Source organism: Adiantum capillus-veneris, chromosome 9 (assembly GCF_014529385.1).
Source record: "Adiantum capillus-veneris isolate H3 chromosome 9, ASM1452938v2, whole genome shotgun sequence".
NCBI classification, from domain to species: domain Eukaryota; kingdom Viridiplantae; phylum Streptophyta; class Polypodiopsida; order Polypodiales; family Pteridaceae; genus Adiantum; species Adiantum capillus-veneris.
The window spans coordinates 21,803,273-21,823,086 of record NC_140939.1 but is presented as its reverse complement, the minus strand read 5'-3'; the positions used below and the strand labels follow the sequence as shown (position 1 = coordinate 21,823,086).

The 19,814-nt window shown below is 44.1% G+C and overlaps 2 protein-coding genes across 2 annotated transcripts; both read left to right on the top strand.

Annotated features, from left to right (window-relative positions):
* Positions 1-12,445: 12,445 nt before the first annotated feature.
* LOC147450210 (uncharacterized) lies at positions 12,446-13,080 on the top strand. Its single transcript, XM_086519499.1, has 2 exons — positions 12,446-12,620; positions 12,706-13,080. Exons 1-2 carry the CDS (start codon positions 12,594-12,596, stop codon positions 13,078-13,080), a joined length of 402 nt encoding a protein of 133 aa, XP_086375625.1. The 5' UTR covers positions 12,446-12,593.
* An 841-nt stretch (positions 13,081-13,921) lies between these two features.
* LOC147450209 (uncharacterized) lies at positions 13,922-14,740 on the top strand. Its single transcript, XM_086519500.1, has one exon. The coding sequence runs from the start codon at positions 13,922-13,924 to the stop codon at positions 14,291-14,293; it is 372 nt and encodes a 123-aa protein (XP_086375626.1). The 3' UTR covers positions 14,294-14,740.
* Positions 14,741-19,814: the final 5,074 nt, after the last annotated feature.

The window sequence follows — 19,814 nt, the reverse complement described above, 5'->3', positions numbered from 1 at the left end:
CTTGATGCTAGTGAGGGAATGGCGGAGGGGAGGCTCAATCGACTGCGAAGTACCGGACATTAACTGAGAGTCCAGATCCAACCCGATCTGGCGAGGGAAGGGATGAAAACTAAAAACGTTGTGGCTAATCTACTCTGCTGCGGGCTGAATCTACTAACGCTAGGCTAATCTGCTTGCGAGCGTGTCGCCTGGGCCGAGAGGATGCAAAATGCTGGCCTCTGTTTTGCTGGCTGAAAACGCTAAGGTTGGTTTGCCAAAAACGCTGGTGTTCTTGTCTCTACTAGGAGCTTACTTGTTCTCTTCTCGGGGAGATATAGGCCTTATAAATATTACTAGGCCTAGGTAGGGCAAATGTCCACCAGGTTTCCCAACAAATAAATCATAAAAATGATTTATTAAAATTAGGTCTAGGCGGTCCAAAATCTGGGTGCGCACACCCGCCCAACAGGAAATCCAATTGACGCGGGGAATGGCTCGTTGGATTCCTCTAGCCTAGAACTATATGCTCGTCATGTTAGATGTCCACTGTAGTGTAACAATATCTGTCAAAACGCGTGTACAAACCATTTATACAAGAGGGTTCCAAAACTGGAAAACCTAATCTAATGGACTTGTCTGAACATGCTGGTCTTGCGAACAGGCTCACAAAATTTCCGGTACTAATCCTCCTAGGATTCTCGACACTCCTACCTAGGAAGAAAGGGAAAATTGGCTCTGGAAGTCGATGAAGTATGTCCACGTGGCACACAGATCCATGTGCACGTGAAATCCCCTCCTACTTAAAGTGAGGTATGGGTACCAATCTGCATGGCGTCCTTGTATGAGGCTAGCAAATCTGGATAGTGGATGAACAAGTCCTCGTCCACCCAAGCATCATCATGTGTCCCTTGATCCTCGAATTTGAGGATATGTGGCTCCGCTTCCTTTGTATTGCCAAGCTGAATGGGAAGCATTCGAAAACGCTTCGACTTGGTAACAACAATCTTTGGTGGTTCTTCGTTTGGATTGCTCCTTAGAAGTCGACTCTTGTGGTGGCAAGTGGACAGGTCCACTTTGGAAACGCGTTGTGTGTCCTGTGGACGCTCCAAAGGAACGACCATGTGAGGTCTTTGCTTCCAGAATTTGACCATCCTTGTCTTGAGTGCCCTGAAATCCACACAAAACTGAAATGAGTTTGGTTTCTTACGAACAAAGAGAACTAGAAAACCAAAAGACCGTACGTTGAAGGGTGAAGCCTCCTAAACGAGAATTCACCTGGTTTTGCCTTATCTTTATCCGGTTTAGAAAAGAATTTACTTACATGTTCCTCATCATGCAAGTGGTCGGAGACAATGTCCATAGGTCGATGGGGAGGGTGTGTAGGGAAATGATGATCCTGGGAAAACACGGAATTGACCTTAACAAAACTTTCATTATACCTGTCAGGAATACCCAAGTTCCTTGATGTGGGGTTGACATGGATGACCGCTGCTTGGGCTCCTCGACGTAGCTCCCTGTTTGCCTGGCACGTGAGAGATGAGAGGGAGAGAGGGGATACTGCTCTCGCCTTGAATGAGGATTGGTTGCCACACATTATCTTTGATGAGAAATGTGAGCTTCTCCCAATCGACAATTGGCGTGAAATAGCGAAACCACTTGATGTCCAAAATGATGTCACATCCTGCAAGCTTAGGGACTACAAATCGACGAGTAAATTGAGTTTGTTGAATGACTAATTTGACATCATTTACTTCTTGAGAGAGTGAAGCGTCCATGCCTTTAGAAAATCCCTGCAGCGGGCGGGTGGGGATTGGAGAAGTTTGAAGACGTGCACGTTTTACAAGAGACTCACTTATGACATCATGAGAACTTCCAGAATCAAGCAACACAATGACCCTTTGACCATTCACATGTCCATAACATTTTATGAGTTCATCCTCTTCAAAAATACCCTCTTGCTTAGCTTCTTGCTCTACCACAATCATAGCATTCGCTTGAGGGGTAGCATCAGAAGTTGACGCAGTAGAGGTTTCCTTGTTAGATTCTTTCTTAGCACATTCTCTTTTCATGCGACCTACTACGTGACAATGAAAACACCTATGTTCCTTTGCGTACAATGCTTGTTCTTCCTCACTTAATTGACCACCTAAAACTCCTTGAGCAATCTTTTCATCAGATGTGAGTTGAGGTTTATCAGATTTTCCTTTACCCTTATCCTTAGATTTATCGCCCTTATATTGAGATTGAGATTGAGATGGAGAATTAGATTGAGAAGAAGAATAAAGAGAGTTCTTTTTCTGGCTACCATTCCGATTAGAATTCTTGTCCTTAAATGAGTCATTCGAGGAAGAGTTACCATTATCTGAGGCCGTCTTGAGCTTACCCTTGTTGTGCTTCATCTCTTGGAGTTGAGCCAAGCGTATAGCATCTTGCAATGTCTTTGGATCACCGGCTTCCACATCAAATATTATCAAGTGGTCCAATCCAAAGAGAAAGGCCTCTAACCTTTCCTCATCCGATTTCCGCAGTTTAATGTAAGCAATCCTAGACCAATGTGTTCAAGTGCTTCGGTTAGAAAAAAGTCAAAAATATGTCTAAAATCGTGATTGTTTCCTCACAATTCGCTTAAATTGTCACTTTTAGACACCCCTAACATGCGGATGCATTTTGAGGTCTTGAACGAGGTTTTTTCGAGCACTGACCAACATTAATGATTGAAGGGCCTTTGATTGTTGTTCAAGGATTGCACTAAAAGTTGTAGAGCTACTCTGGAGATTCGTTTTGATAAAAAAAAAATTGAATCCGATATCAGAAGCTCAAATTATGGTCAAAACAGTTTTTTTTTTGCTCAACCCTTACCTGGAGACTTCATACGCGTATGATGTCTCCTAACTCAGAATTGCTCCAAACATAAATTTGTAGACTCTCCTTGATGTCCTCTACCCACTGCAACTCTCAGTTTGTGATTCGACACTGTTAGACAGGTCTACCATTCCTTTATCTGTTTGGTTGTCCGCAACACTCTCGGAAGGTTTACTAAGCCAAAAGTGATCGAAATTGAATGAAACTTGGTCTCTACGCCTATTTTATGCTGGCAAACACTTCTGTGAGCTCAGATAAAACTTTGGACTTCTAATTTGGCACGAGACATCATACGCTTATGATGTCTTTTGTGGCAGAATGAAGTGACTTTTGTTCCAATGACTCTCTATCACTTAAGAAATTCTCAACAATTTTCAAAATTTGATTGGGACACTTTTTGGGCAGGTTATGATCAATACAAGCATGAATCTGTCCAAATTTGTCTTCTGGCCTTTACAACCTTAAATGAGCTCCAAATGGAATGAGATTTTGGCCCAGATCTTGCCTCTAAGACATCATACGCGTATGATGTCTATTAGCTCAGAATGACATGAAATTTTGCACACAGCTTTAAAACATCGTTTCCAACCTTCCTATGTGGTCAAAAGTGGAAGTGGACCTTCAAACCTTGCCTTGAGACATCATACGCGTATGATGTCTATGTTCTCAGAATTGGCTCAAACCTAGTCTGTAAGCTTGTTTTGTTGTGCTTAACACACTGGTAAGCTCATATTTAGAATTTGGTCTCTAAAAATGCCCTTTAAACATCATACGCGTCTAATGTCTAACCTCGTCAGAATAAAGCGAAATTCACTCCAGAGGTTCCTCTCCTCATCACCATCTCATAGCAAGTTTGAAAGTTGAATTTTTACAGTTTTTGGGGGACTTATGATCACTGTAAGCAATCACTCCGCCTAGATCCGTATGTGGTCATTGCAAGCTCAAAAATGCTTCAAATTGGATGAGATTTGGTCCATATGCTTTCAAAATGTTGAAGATGACAAGGGTGCACTCAATTGTAACTTTTTCCCTTAAATCTGGTCTCTCAAGACAACATACGTGTATAATGTCCAGGTGGTGAAAATGGACTTCTGTTTCTACCCAAGGTGCTCCTTGATGCCTACAATAAGAATATGTGATCACAGCATCGTCTTCATGAGCGAGTCCCAATCCCGCAAACTGTGTTGCAAAATCTGAAACTTCCTTTGCTCTAATTACTCTTCTGAAAGCGGCTTCGTGTTCTCTCAGAGCTTTATCTCCAGAGTATTTCCTGTTTACCCATTTTTGGACTTGGGACGGTCTAACACTCCGATTGGCTACAAGTCTAACCATAGACTCTCTTAATCCTTCTTTTGTTATGGTTCTCGAAGGGAATCCTGGTGGCTCCCTTTTGGAATTTCCGTGTTTGGTGGAGGTATCTGTGGTCCTTCATTGACCAAATATCCACCTCTTTTGAATGCAGTGTGCGGATTCGTGTATTCTATAGTTGTGTATTCTCATCCATGCTTATCGACAACTATAGATCTCCATAGATAATCGACTCCATACTATGTCCAAAATCGTGACCGTTTCCTCACAATTCTCTCAAATTGTCACTTTTAGACACCCCTAACTTGCGGATGCATTTTGAAGTCTTAAACGACGTTTTCTCGAGCACTGACCAACAATGAATGACCCAAACCACCTTTAATTGTTGTCCTCATACCCGTATGATGTCTTAGCTGGTAGAATGAAGTGACTTTGTTCCAATGACTCTCTATCACTTAAGCAACTCACAACAACCCTCATATGTGGTCAAAAGTGGAATTGGACCTTCAAACCTTGCCTTGAGACATCATACGCGTATAATGTCTATATGCTCAAAATTGGCCCAAACTTGGTCTGTGAGCTTGTTTTGTTGTGCTTAACACCTTGGTAAGCTCAGATTTGAATTTTGGTCCCTAAAAATCCCCTATAAACATCATATGTGTATGATGTCTAAGTGGTCAGAATGAAGTGAAATTCTCTCCAGAGGTTCCTCCCCTCGCCAGCAACTCATAGCAAGTTTCAAAATTGAATTTTGACACTTTTTTGAGCAAGTTATGATCACTTTAAGCAATCACTCTACGCAGATCTATATATGGTCTTTGCAAGCTCAAAAATGCGTCAAACTGGATGAGAGTTTTGGCCCATGTGCTTCCTAGATGTTGAATATGAAAAGGGTGGACTCAGTTGTAACATTTGCACTCAGATCTGGCCTCTAAGACAACATACACGTATGATGTCCAAGTGATCAGAATGGACTTCTGTGTCTGCCCGAGACCCTTAACCCGTGCTCATTGAACCTTTACCCACCCTCTACCTATTTCTGCCCACCTACTTGCGCATTGCTAGCATTCGTCTAGCTTGTTTTTGCTTCAACTTTCGCTTCGTCCATCCCTAATTTCAACATTTGTCGTGAAGACTTGAGGCTTGAGCCCTTTGGTTGACTCTTCTACAATGAGAAGCATGGACCAAGGCTTCTTGACGAGAAGTTATGCATTCAATCTCTACTTAATCTTGTGCATGCACCGTCAGCTCAACATGGATGTTGATCCACTACCTCTGCCCACTAGCTATATTGCCAGCTCATCAACCTGGTTGTTGGACATGCTTATGATGACAAAAAAGATATAGAGGAGGATGAAGAGGATGAGGATCTTGCATTTGAGTATATTGATGAAGATGAGGCCAACAATGATAAGAGCGATGAGTAGTTGATGCATCAGGACTCATGCTTGTGATGGCCATTTGCTGCCAACCTTGGACATTTTGTTGTTTAATTTATGTTTGGTGTTGACTTTAGTATTTACTATCTTTGCTTCAGCATTCCTTTGAAGCGTGGACTTCAAAAAAATTTATTTTGTATCTAATAGTTGGGGACAGTAGTGAGAATGCATGGTTTCTTCAATTGATGAGTATGTTGGAGGATGATGAAAAGCCGGGGCCGCCAAGGTTTGAAGTCGAACAGAGGGTGTAAACATTGAAGACCTCGAAAATTCCTGTTTTATGACAAGGACAAGAAGTAGTATGTTACCTCCTCCCATGCCCTCAGCGGCTGGTGTTGCACCAAGCGTGAGATGTTTATGAAAATATAATTTAGGTAATGTTTAGGTTTAGTAATGCTCTCAATAACGTCTAAATTTCTTTTTTCAGGCATGCTACCTCCAATTTCGACCATGGCGACCTATCAATCGCAAAAGATGCTAAATCCTGGGACGCTGAAGTCACACTCAGGGAGTCTTGTTACGACTAATGCAAGGGCGGACAAGGGATTTTTCAGTGGCCCCGTCCTCAATAAGAATCTTGAAATCAATAGCATGATCCAGGGGAGCCACAGCGAGATAATAATGTCTGTGAAGATCATTCCTATTGAGGAAATCTCGAATGTGTCTATCATCTTAAATCAGCTTTTGTATGTTTCAGCCATTGCCCTTTCAATGGGTGTCAGTAGGTCAAGCTCTTTCTGAATTTACAGAGGCTAGAACTGTAGCTACACTAAAGTGATAGTTGAAAGAGTTTAAAGTGAAAAATAGCTGCAATTAGTTGGCGGCTAAAAAGCGTATCATTTAATTTCATTTTTTTGGACACGTAAGTGCATGCAAGAATCAGAAAGTAGGAACTCTGAACTGTATGGTAGTGCATACAAGAATTAGTAATCACGATCCTTGTACTTCTTTGGCTATTTGCAGCCTCTTCTTCGTAGGTTTGTAGTAATATTCATTTTTCATATTTAGCTTACGTTAGGACTGAAGTATTTGATCCTTTAGAAGTTGTGTAAAGTTTGATTTCTAGGATGAAGTTGTTGAGATGTCTTATCCTTCTTTGTTTAAAGTTGAGTACTTGTTTTAAGTTTTAGAGAAGTAAGCTGCTTCAACTTCTTTCGTGCATGTCTTTTCTAAAAACATTTTTAAGTCAATAATGTTTTATTTTATCTAGTTTTATTTGGTAATAAATAAAGGGATTTTTTTTCTTTTCTTGTGTCCCTTGCTTTTAATGTTTTATGAGTGATTTATTTCCTCTTATAATTCGTGAGTTCAAATTAGTTTGAACTTATGAAGATATATAAGAATTAGAAATCAAGAACTTCGGATCGTCTGATAGTGCAGGCAAGGATAAGAACTCTTAAATGTTTGGTGCTTTGCATGTCGATCCTATGACCAATCATGCATGCTCCGTACAAGCAGATGTAGCACCCAATTTCTAGAGGGAAAGAGAGATCATTGTGTGGTCATTGTTTCGTGAGATCCTTGCTTGTTTTCTTGAATTTGATTTGTTGCAAGCTGCTCAAGGTCCTCACACCTGGTACATTTGTGGATCGTTTAATATGAAGTTTCGCAATTGTGAAGCGATTGTTTTAATTTCTATGCTCATATAATACATTCGCATTTCATCTTCAAATTGACACTATCCTTGCTTGCACTACCAGACGATCCAGAGTTCTTGATTTCTAATTGTTATATATTTTCATAAGTTCAAACTAATCTGAACTCACGAATTATAAGAGGAAATAAAGCACTCATAAAACTATAAAAGCAAGGGACACAAGAAAAGAAAAAAAAAAACTAAATCCATTTATTTGTTACAAAACAAAACTAGATAAAATAAACCATTATTGACTTTTTTTTCTTTTAGAAAAGACATGCACGAAATAAGTTGAAGCAGCTTACTTGGCTAAAACTTAAAACAAGTACTCAACTTTAAACAAAGAATGATCAGACATCTCAAAAACTTCATCCTAGATATCAAAGTTTACACAACTTCTAAAGGAACAAATTCTTCAGTCCTAAAGTAAGCTAAATATGAAAAATGAGTATTACTATAAACCTACGAAGAAGAGGCTCCAAATAACCAAAGAAGTACGAGGATCCTGATTTCTAATTCTTGTCTGCACTACCATACAGTTTAGAGTTTCTACTTTCTGATTCTTGCATGCACTTACGTGTCCAAAAAAATAAAATTAAATGATACGCTTTTTAGCCGCCACTTAATTGCAGCTATTTTTCACTTTAAACTCTTTCAACTATCACTTTAGTGTAGCTACTGTTTCTAGCCTCTGTAAATTCAGAAAGAGCTTGACCTGCTGACACCCATTGAAAGGGCAATGGCTGAAACATACAAAAGCTGATTTAAGATGATAGACACATTCGAGATTTCTTCAATAGGAATGGTCTTCACAGACTTTATTATCCCGCCGTGGCTCCCCTGGATCATGCTATTGATTTCAAGATTCTTATTGAGGACGGGGCAACCGGAAAATCCCTTGTCCGCCCTTGCATTAGTTGTAACAAGACTCCCTCAGTGTGACTTCACCGTCCCAGGATTTAGCATCTTTCGTGATTAATAGGTCGCCATGGTCGAAATTGGAGGTAGCATGCCTGAAAAAAGAAATTTAGAGGTTATTGAAAGTATTACTAAACCTAAACATTACCTAAATTATATTTTCATAAACATCTCACCTGCAGTGACACACTTGTGAGTCCAGCCTAGATGACTAGCATCTAAGCCCGCAACTCGCAAGGTGGCAACCGCATCCATTTCAAGAAAAGCGACGACTTTCCTGGTCATAGTCACTTTTCGCACGAGCAAAGACCACCTTTAACTTCACAACACTGCTATCATCTGTCAATTGGAAAAATAGTTTCTTTGACTTCGCTTTAGTGATGATGTGGCTACATGTGATCACATATGGCATAGTTGAAATCCTGTCCGTTCCTGACGTTGAGCCACTCAAAGTATACACCCTTCCAATCTTGTAGGGCTCACAAAATGAAAAGTGTCTCACCCTCTTTATCATATTCTGACTTTCAAGGTTGGAATTTGGTGCAACACCAGCGAGTGAGGGAATAGAGCTTGGTGTAACACCAGCTGCTGAGGGCATGGGAGGAGGTAACATGCTTCTTCTTTTCCTTGTCATAGAATAGGAACTTTTGAGGTCTTCAATGTTTACACCCTCTGTTCATCTTCAAACCTTGGCTGCCCCGGCTCTTCATCATCCTCCAACATACTCATCAATTGAAGAAACCATGCATTCTCACTACTGTCCCCAACTATTGGATACAAAATGAAAATTTTTGAAGTCCACGCTTCAAAGGAATGCTGAAGCAAAGATAGTAAATACTAAAGTCAACACTAAACATAAATTAAACAACAAAATGTCCAAGGTTGGCAGCCAATGGCCATCACAAGCATGAGTCCTAATGCATCAACTACTCATCGCTCTTATCATTGTTGGCCTCATCTTCATCAATATCCTCAAATGCAAGATTCTCATCCTCTTCATCCTCCTCTACATCTTTATTGTCATCATAAGCATGTCCAACAACCAGGTTGATGAGCTGGCAATATAGCTAGAGAGCAGAGGTAGTGGATCAACATCCATGTTGCGCTGACGGTGCATGCACAAGATTAAGTAGAGAGTCATTGCATAACTTCTCGTCAAGAAGCACTTGTGTTTTCAAGGACGAAAACGCTTCTCCAAGGGGGGAGTAATGTCAGGCCAAGGGCAGGGCCAAGGGCCAGGACGGACATGCGGTCAAGGGGCGCTATATTTAGGGGCTAGGAGTCTATATATGGCACGGTTGGGTGGAGAGTTGCATGGTCAAGTCCCCCGCGGTCTAACACTTGGTCCATGCATCTCATTGTAGAAGAGGCACCAAAGGGCTCAAGCCTTAAGTCTTCAGGACAAATGTTGAAGTCAGGGATGGACGAAGCGAAAGTTGAAGTAGAAACAAGCTACACGAATGCTAGCAAAGGGCAAGTAGGTGGGAAAAAATAGGTAGAGGGTGGGTAAAAGGTTGAATGGGCGAGGGTTTAGGGTCTTGGGTAGAAACAGAAGTCCATTCTGACTACCAGGTTATCATACGTGTATGTTGTCTTAAAGGCCAGATTTGAGGGCCAAAGTTACAACTGAGTGCACTCTTTTCATCTTCAACATTTAGCAAGCAAATGGGCCAAATCTCATCCAATTTGAAGCATTTTTTAGCTTGCAAAGACCACATACGGTGGTACACCAAGAAAGCGTCGACCCGTGGAATAGCCAACAACAGGTACATGGAGGTGTGCAGGTTGAAGGGAGAGTGATGATGCATTTGATAGGTGCAGATTGAAACAAGTGGGACAATGGTGTGTATGCCAAATACAGTGTGTTGCAGGTCAATGATGGTTTTATGCTCTGCTAGTCGGAATATCTACCGATGCATAAAGTGTTGCTTCGATGAGCTTTGTGGCTCGGTCTTTACGGCTTCGCATTTGGAGATCTTTGGAGGAGCTCAGTGCATCGCCGATGAGTCATCATTGCAGATGATGGGAGCTTTTGGTCGTTCAATATGGTTGTCATCCGTGAACGTATGAAAAGGGGCTAAAATGGAGTTTTTTTTTTCAAAAAAAAAAAGAGGAAGACTATATGGCAGCGTGACGAGCGAGTCTGCATGGGAGCTTGCCCCAAGTGGTTGGATGCATGGGAGGCTCGACAGGTGGGGTGATTGCATGAGGAGGGGGGACCATGCATCAAAGTGCGGAGAGCTACGGGGAGCTGCAGGGCTGAGAGCGGCCAGGATGTAGTGCCGCCAAGTCGGGGCTGAAGAGTAGGATAGGCTGCACTGCAGGTGACGAGGGGCTGTAGACTGGTAAGGGAGGCCAAGCTGCAGTTGGATGGACTGCATGTGAAGAGAGAGAAGTGCCGCGAGCTACAGAGAGAGCTGCAAGTGGCCATGGTTTAGGGGAGCTGCATGGGCGGAAAACAAGCTGCATGCCGAGAGCCAGTAGAGCAGAGGTAGAGACGGGGAGCTGCAGGAGACCAACCAAGGGCGGCCAGGTAGCGGGTCTGTGTGAAGAGCAGGGGCAAGTAGATGGCCTGGGAAGTGCTGCATTTCGTCAAGAGTCTGTAGGGCCGCCATCAAAAGGAGGGAGAGGTCCAAGCGGTGCAGGCAAGGGCCCGCCATGTGTTGAGTTGCATGAAAGCAGGGAGCTCAACCGAGCTGATGAATTCAAGGCCAGAGCAGGAGAGGTTGCACTGCAGGTGACGGGATGGCCAATCGAAGCAAAGGGGCTGCATGCCATACAGGGAGTAGAGGAGAGGAGGCTCGCTGCAAAGTAAAGGCAGGAAGGCTATGGAAGCTATGGCGACAACTCTTCTCATGCCAAGCGATATAGCTGGTTGATTCGTGAAAAATTTGAGGTTTTTGCTCTTGGGTAGCTGGAAATTTCTTTCTTTTAGGAGGGTTTTTTGCTCGAAGATCGAAAGCCTTGAGGAGGAGCCGCTTCAGAAGGGGGAGCCGAGACCACGGGTTGTGGCTAGTGGGGCCGCGAGGCCGGCTACAGAAGGGAGACGCTGCAGTTGAAGAAAGAGGAATACCGAGAGCTGCCAAGACGGGGCCGACAATCGAATGAAAAGCAAAGGCTGCAGGGGATTGACAACTTCATGTTAAAACTCATTGTTTCAATGCATAGTGTTCGAGTTCAATGTTCTCATCTGCTCGTGCGTAGCGTCCGTGGTAGCATTGGCTCCAGACAGTGTGTGTGTGTGTGTGTGTGTGCGCTGAGAGAGAGGGAGAGAGATAGTGTGAACTCGGTGCATATGTGAGCAGTCTGTATACATTTGAGGCTTGTGTAATCTCCTATACGGGTGATGGTGTACTGAGCGGTTTTGGGCTGCTTATGGATGAATGTGTGTAGTCAGGATACTTGAGCGCGAGTTGTACAGTGCAAGGTCGGTCGAAGGTGTGCCTGTGTGTGTGTGTGGGTAGGGCTACAGACTATTTCCTTGGGCTGTAGAGAGGCATAGTACTTGTGTGCTGGGTGTTTTTCCATTTCCCCCATCCCATCAAAGGTGCCCCCCTGAGGATATACCGATTGCTCCTTGGTGAAGTCGAAGACGGTGTCGCAGTTTGAAGAGCAGGATCTAACAAGAATGGCATGGTCGGGTTTTTCGACTTTTATAGGTGCTGAAGATGCTAAGGTTTGGCTGCAAGACTATGGCCTTTTTTGTTGGACAGCAGCTTGTCAAGAGAAGAGGGAGTGGCCCAAGCTTTCCTGCTCCTGGTTCGTGGAAAAGCAAAGGTATGGTACGAGGGCTTGCAGGCTGAAGAAAAACAGGATTGGATCACATTGGAAGCGGCATTCCGAAGCCGATATGTGGCCAACACGCAGTGGAGTGAAGTGAAGCAGATGATGGACAACCTAAAGCAAAGCCTTGACGCTGATTTTCGAGCATTCGTATGGGAGTTCGAGGCCATATGGAGCAAGTTGGTTAAGGTAGCTGCTGTAGAGAATGCAGATTTTTGGAAGATGACCAAGTTTGTGGATTGCTTGCATGTAAAAGTGTTGGATAAAGTCGAGATAGATGGACCGTGCACGTACGAGGAGGTAGTAGCTTATGCGCAGAGGAGGACGAAGAAGGTTTTAAAGAAGCAACAGACAAAGCAGGTTTTGGCGAGTCCATTGGTGCCAAGGCCAATTGCTAGGGAAGAGCTTCAGGTAATTCGACCCTTTGTTGATGCACATGTGGTAGCAACGGATAGGAGTGATGACAGAGTAGAGATGATACCGTGTGGGCCTATGAGGCCTCAACAGCTGCAGAGAGGAGTCTACTGAGTACCACATGATGTGCTTGACCAAGTGACTTCCGAAAAGCAAGCAGTGGAGAAGATAGTTGAAGTACCAAAGCTGGTGAGTTTTGTGAAGAAAGCCAAGGTGTATTCGAGCTATAGCAGTGCCTTGGATACGGACATCACATGGGAAACGGAGTCTGCTTTCTCAAGGTATGAGAAATATGATGTTATGCATGTCGATAAGGTGGTAAAAGAGCAACAGATTGCAGGTGAAGAGACATTTTGTGTGGACCAGGGGGTTGGGCAACCTTCTCTCTTGCCTTGTGATGGTAAGGCCATGTTGACTAAAGAAGAGTGCTTCGATGAAGCAGACTGGGGGTTCGATGATCCAGTGGTTGATGTAGATGACGAGTTACAGGTTTTGGTTGCTAAAGCTATGGTGAGAATACAAGGTATGCAAGGCTTTCCGCCTTTTCCATTGCTGTTTGAAGGGAATGTAGGTGAAGGTATGCCGGTGTTTGCTTTGGAGGATCAGTTACTGCAGGTGGATGCCATGTTGTTGACGGATATGTTGTTGAAGGTTGCTATGCAAGCGCTTCTATGCCGATTGCTACAGGTTATCTTGTTTGAAGACAATCATGCTATGGCGAGCTCTCTAGCCGATGGCTGAAAACAGATGATGTAAAAGGTTTCCAAGGTGTACAGGCTTGTTTTATGTGTGAAGAAGGTTCATGTGTACAGTTTTTTGAAGGGTTATGCTGTCAAAAAGCTAGATACATGGATTGCTTACAGGTTTACAAGTGCAACGCTGGGGTGGTTTGTATCAGTTTTACAGATGGATGGTGATGATCAATGCCATATTCTTGATCCAATTGGAGTTTACACTATGCTTGGGAGAGCCTATGGCTTTCCATTTGATCCGGTCGGGTGCTACAACCAGTGAAAGTCTCTCTCTATCTATCTAATGATTATGTAAATAATATCTACCAATTCTCTTCTTATGCAATGATATATTATCTAAACAATGCTATGGTTGAGCATCAATGCTCAATAAGGGGGTAAGCAATGATGGTACACCAAGAAAGCGTCCACCCGTGGAATAGCCAACAGAAGGTACATGGAGGTGTGCAGGTTGATGGGAGAGTGATGGGAGAGTGATGAAGCATTTGATAGGTGCAGATTGGAACAAGTGTGACTATGGTGTGTATGCCATAAACGGCGTGTTACAGGTCAATGATGGTTTTATGCTCTGCTAGTCGGAATGTTTACCGATGCTTAAAGTGTAGCCTTCGATGAGCTTTGTGGCTTGGCCTTTACGGCTTTGCATTTGGAGATCTTGGGAGGAGCTCAAGCTCAGTGCATCACCGATGAGTCATCATTGCAGATGATGGACGCTTTTGGTTGTTCAGTATGGTCATCATCCGTGAACGTATGAAAGGGGGCTAAAATGGACTTTTTTTTCCCAAAAAAAAAAAAGGAAGACTATATGGCAGCGTGACGAGCGAGTCTGCATGGGAGCTTGCGCCAAGTGGTTGGATGCATGGGAGACATGCATCAAAGTGTGGAGAGCTACGGGAAGCTGCAGGGCTGAGAGCGGCGGGCCAGGGTGTAGCGCTGCCAAGTCGGGGCTGAACAGTAGGAGAGGCTGCACTGCAGGTGACGAGGGGCTGCAGAGTGGTAAGGGAGGCCGAGCTGCAGTTGGATGGACTGCATGTGAAGAGAGAGAAGTGACGCGAGCTGCAAGCGGCCATGGTATGAGAGAGCTGCATGGGTGGTCAACAAGCTGCATTCCGAGAGCCAGTAGAGCAGAGGTAGAGGGTAGAGAGTACGGGGTCGAGCTGCAGGAGACCAACCGAGGGCGGCCCGGTAGCGGGTCTGTGTGAAGAGTAGGGGCCAGTAGACGGCCTGAGAAGTGCTGAATTTCATCAAAAGTCTGTAGAGCCGCCATCAAAATGAGGGAGAGGTACAAGCGGTGCAAGCAAGGGCCCGCCATATGTTGAGCTGCATGAAAGCAGGGAGCTCGATCGAGCTGATGAATGCAAGGCCAGAGCAGGAGAGGCTTCACTGCAGGTGACGGTATGGCCAATCGAAGCAAAGGGGCTGCATGCCATACAGGGAGTAGAGGAGAGGCGGCCTGCTGCAAAGTAAAGCCAGGAAGGCTATGGAAGCTATTGTGGAAAGTGCAATACACTTTACACCTAAGCTGGAGTTCAAACCTCACCACAGATACCTTATCCCTACAACGGCTAGATTGCTTATCCAAGCCTATAAAAGGAACTCCCCTTGTATTGTTCCCAAGTAGTTGTTGTATGCAATTTGAATTCGAATTTCCCTCTCTACTTGGTGTCAGCTCCCCCTTCCCTTCTCTCTCACACCTCTCTCTCTTCTCTACCTCCATCTCTCTGTCTACTCTCTCCTTCTCTCCTCTCTCACTCTATCTTCTATATATATCACTCAAGTTCACATGGTATCAGAGCTTCAGAACTTGAGCTCCTAAGTACTCTACGAGCCTTCTCTCGAAGCAATGGCCTATTTACACGCCCATCTCTCACTTCCAAGGTTTACTCGGCTAGCATGACTAGCACCTCATCACCTATGGTTGCAACCACCAAGTCAAGATACTTCACCATTGACAAGCTCAATGGGAACAATTACAATGTGTGGAAGCTGAGAATGGAGCTATATTTGAAGCAACTTGGTCTCTGGAAGATTGTTTCTGGAAATGAAACAAGACCAAGTGAAGACGTCGAGTACGCCTCCGATACGGAGCTACACTCGGCATGGGATTCAAGGGACATTACGGCTCAAATGGAAATTATACTCCATTGTGAGGATAGGCAAGTCCAAATGGTGCGGACTCTATCCACCTCTAAGGCTATTTGGGAGTTCTTCAACAACAGTTATGAGCACACTGATCTTGTTTATCAAGTCTCCCTGATCAAGAGGCTTGTGAACAATACTATGCAAGAAGGCCAATCTGCAGTCAAGTTTCTTGACAATTGGCAGCCACTGTTAGATGAAGTTCTCATCTCTGGAATGGAGATTTCAGAGAAATTTCAATGTATGCTTCTATTGGCGGCTTTACCCGCAAGCTGGAGAGCCTTTGTTACTACTCAAGCCCTGTCCCAGATGCAATTGCAAGGCCTTGTATCCAAACTCCATCAGGAAGAAGCTTTGAGAGACCATTCTAATGGCTCTACTCCAGTGGCTCTAGCCACTCATATCAATTTCAGAAAAGGTGGTCCTAACCACCATTACAACAACTCAAGGCAATTGCATAAAGGTGGTTCTAACCGCCCTAGAAATGCACCTTATGGTCAAGTTCAATGCCACAACTGCAAGAAGTTCGGACACATTGCCAAGGACTGCAAGTCCAAAACCAAGCATCATGGTGGTAATCATGGAGGATTCAACGGACATAAAGCAAATGGAGGCTATCATCATAAAGCTCATGCTCATTTCACCAATATTTCAAGCTATGATGGTGACACACACCCTACTTCTATACAACTTTTTGGTGCAAGCTTCAGCTCCTCTAAGCCACATCACAACTCTTCTATTTGGTATCTAGACACTGGAGCTACACATCACATGACATGTCATTATGATTGGCTTGCACACTACACTCCTCTTCAACACCCACTTGAAGTCCTCATGGGGGATAGCAACATTCAACATGCTAAAGGATATGGCACTGTTGCCATTACCCTACCAAATGGCACTATAGCTCACTTAGACAAGGTATACTATGTACCTGGTCTAAAGCAGAATTTGATCTCAGTAGGAGAGCTCACCTCCAAAGGCATTACAGTTTCTTTCACGCATGATAAGTGCATCCTGCATACAATTGACACAAATCACAAGCCTTTCTCTATATCTTGCCCCAAGGAAGGACGCTTGTATCCTTTCGGCTCTAGCAAAGACCAAGCCAAAGCACTTTCAACAGTCATCAATTCTCCTAAGCAAGAGGAGACACTTACTTGGCACTACATGTTAGGTCATGTCTCGCAACAAGTGCTCAAAGATATGCAGCAGAAAGAGCTAGTGGTAGGTTTGCCAACCACAATTACACCAATTACATTTTGTGAAGCATGCGTATTGGGAAAAGCTAAGCATTTCAAGTTTCCAAGGTCAAAGTCCCATACAGCTCAACCTCTTGAGCTTATCCACTCGGATTTGTGCGGCCCAATGCAGACACAATCACTCACTGGCAACAAATACTTCCTAATCTTCATCGACGACTATACAAGGTACACTCATGTCTATTTCTTGGCACATAAAGCTGCAACCTTTATCAAATTTCAAGCTTTCAAAGCTGCCGTGGAGACACAACTCGATCGCAAAATCAAGGCACTAAGGACAGACAATGGTGGGGAATACAAAAGCAACGAGTTTCAACAATATTGTGTATCAAATGGCATTCGAAGGGAATTTATAATTCCGGATCACCCTCAGCAAAATGGAGTCGCAGAGCGCAAGAATCGCACTTTAGTCGAAGCTGCCCGCTCAATGCTAGCCCTCGCTCGACTTCCTATTTCTTTCTGGGAAGAAGCCATAGCGACCGCAACCTACATTCAGAATCGAGTCCTCTCATCAGTCAATCCACAGAAAACTGCTTACCAGCTATGGTTCAACCACCCGCCCAACATAACCCATCTCAAGATCTTTGGTTCCCCGGCATATCCTCTGCTCACCAGTAATCAACCCAAATTTTCCCCTAAGAGTATCCACACTATCTTCTACGGATACGGCGACACTCATGGCGTTAAGGCCTATCGACTTTATGACTCGAAAACAAATAAGTTTTTGTTCTCAAGGTCAGTAATATTCTGTGAATTTCTTCTATTTAATCATCCTGGAGATGCTCCGCCCTCATCGACCACTGAGCCCCTTTTACCTACCCCATTTACAATGCCTGGTAAGTACCCTACAGCTACTACACTTACCATATCAATGAACAATGGTGTGAACACACCCTTGACCGCATTAATTCAACATCAAAAGCTCACAGGCTTAAAAACGAAATCTGCCAACACAATTAAGCTGGCGCAACCTGTAGCGCTACCCTTAGCTTCAGCTTCCCATCGTTCTAATCCACTTATCCCAATCCATGGCATGCACACACACTCTCTTCCTCTCTCAAACACACTACAAGAGAGCCACACACACACACATTTTCAGCCATCTGTCTCAAGCTATTCCTCTCCTCATAAGCTCCAACTCTCAAGCTCCATAGCACCAACTCGTGCTCCAAGCAACATCAGCCCCTTACATCAATCAAAAACGACCCCAAACAGCTCTCAATTCAGTCCCTTAGCTTCTCCTTCCTCGCCTCTCAGCATGGCACACACTCCTATAATCGTATCATCCTCCCTCTCCACCCCGCCTACTTCTACTACTCATAGAAACACCATCAATCCCATCACCATTTCCTCTTCATCCTCAGCTCTCAAGGAATCTAATCAACACTCTAATCAACCCTCCGGATCAGCCCCAATGGATGATGAAGGGATCTCACCTCCCCTTCGCCCTCGACACCGCTCTCTGGAAGCCATCTACGAAGCAACATCATTCGCCGCATTCTTGCTTCAAGAAGAAGAAGACCTCTCCATCAACATCCCCGACCCGCTCGAAGAGAATACACTCTCAGTCGAAGACGCCATTGCCTCTCCCGAAGGCGATCAATGGATTGAAGCCATGAAGGAAGAGCTTCAAGCACATGAAGAAGCTCAAACTTGGACTATCACACCTAGGCCCGACGACGCCAATGTCATCGGTTGTCGATGGATTCTCAAGAAGAAGCATCGCCCCAATGGTTCTGTCGAACGCTACAAAGCAAGGCTTGTCGCGAAGGGCTATACGCAACAACATGGTACAGATTTCACTGACACTTACTCTCCTGTCATGGGTATCACCTCATTTCGCATACTTGTTGCATTAGCCGCTTTCTTTGACATTCCTCTTCACCACATTGACATTCGCACTGCATTTTTACATGGATGGCTAGATGAAGTCATTTATATGGCTCAACCGCCCTACTTCTATTGTGATGATCCCACTATCTATGTATGCAAGCTACATAAGCCTATATACGGTCTCAAACAGTCTGCACGACAATGGTTCAAGCGCTTGCATGCTTTTCTTATCAAATGGGGATGGGTTCAATGCACTTCTGACCCAAACTTGTTCTATCACACTCTCTTTCATGGATGGGCGATCATTGGTGTCTATGTCGATGATATTCCTATCATTGCTAGTGATGAGACATATGTCTCACATGTTGTGGAAATGTTCAAAGAGGAATTTCCAGTCCATGACAACGGCCCTATGACCTACTTCTTGGGCATAGAGGTCAACAGGGATCCAAATGGCAGATTCATCAAGCTTTCTCAGCGGAAATACATTGAAGACATATTGGGTGAGTATGGTCTTCTCTCTTCAAATGCACAACTCTCTACACCACTCCTTGTCAAGCATAAATTATTCACTTCTATGCCACCATCTGATGATGATACTTATTCTATGTCAAGCTTTCCCTACGCTCGCTTAATCGGTCAGCAAAGGTATATCATATCATGCACAAGACTTGACATTAGCTTTACAGGTCATGTATTATCTCGCCATATGAAGGCACCTCACAAATGCCATGGTCTCGCTGCCAAGAGATCACTGCGCTACTTACACCACACTCGCCATCATTCTCTCACATATTATAGTCAGCACCACTCATCACCACTGCAAATCAAAGGTTTTGTTGATGCCGACTGGGCCGGCCAAGACCCGAATATGCATAGCATCTCTGGGCATGTATTTCTTCTTGCAGGAGGTGCTATTTCTTGGCGAAGCAAGCGCCAGACTTCACTTGCTCTATCATCTGCCGAGGCAGAGTATATAGCAGCATCCCTTGCTGCTCGTGAAGCATTGTGGCTTCACCAACTCCTGGAAGAATTGCCGATTCCATGTGCCACTCCGCCAATCATTCTACATTGCGACAATCAATCAGCAATTGCAATGGCGAAGAGACCTCAGCTTACCGAGCGCACAAAACACATCAAGCTCGCATATCACTCCATCAAGGAGCTAGTAGAATACAACTTCATCCACCTCAAATACATCTCTACCACAGAGAATGTTGCCGATTTCCTTACCAAGGCAGTTCCTCCTGAAAAACACCTTCTTTGCTCAGCAAGAGCCGGTTTGGAAGCTCCCTAGCTTCATCTTCACCAACACTCATTGTATTTCAGCATGGATTTATTTTGTATTCGCATTTGAGGGGGGATCTCCTCACAAATGCTCTATGCTTTCTGTTATGATTTCGCTTTGAGGGGGGATGTGGAAAGTGCAATACACTTTACACCTAAGCCGGAGTTCAAACCTCACCACAGATACCTTATCCCTACAACG

Excerpts from the sequence above, each read along its gene's own strand:
- LOC147450210 (XM_086519499.1), top strand. The coding sequence starts at position 12,594 with ATGGGAAACGGAGTCTGCTTTCTCAAG. Across the intron at positions 12,621-12,705 it reads ACGGAGTCTGCTTTCTCAAG|GGGGTTGGGCAACCTTCTCT; the intron begins GTATGAGAAATA and ends TGTGTGGACCAG.
- LOC147450209 (XM_086519500.1), top strand. The coding sequence starts at position 13,922 with ATGGGAGCTTGCGCCAAGTGGTTGGATGCATGGGAGACATGCATCAAA.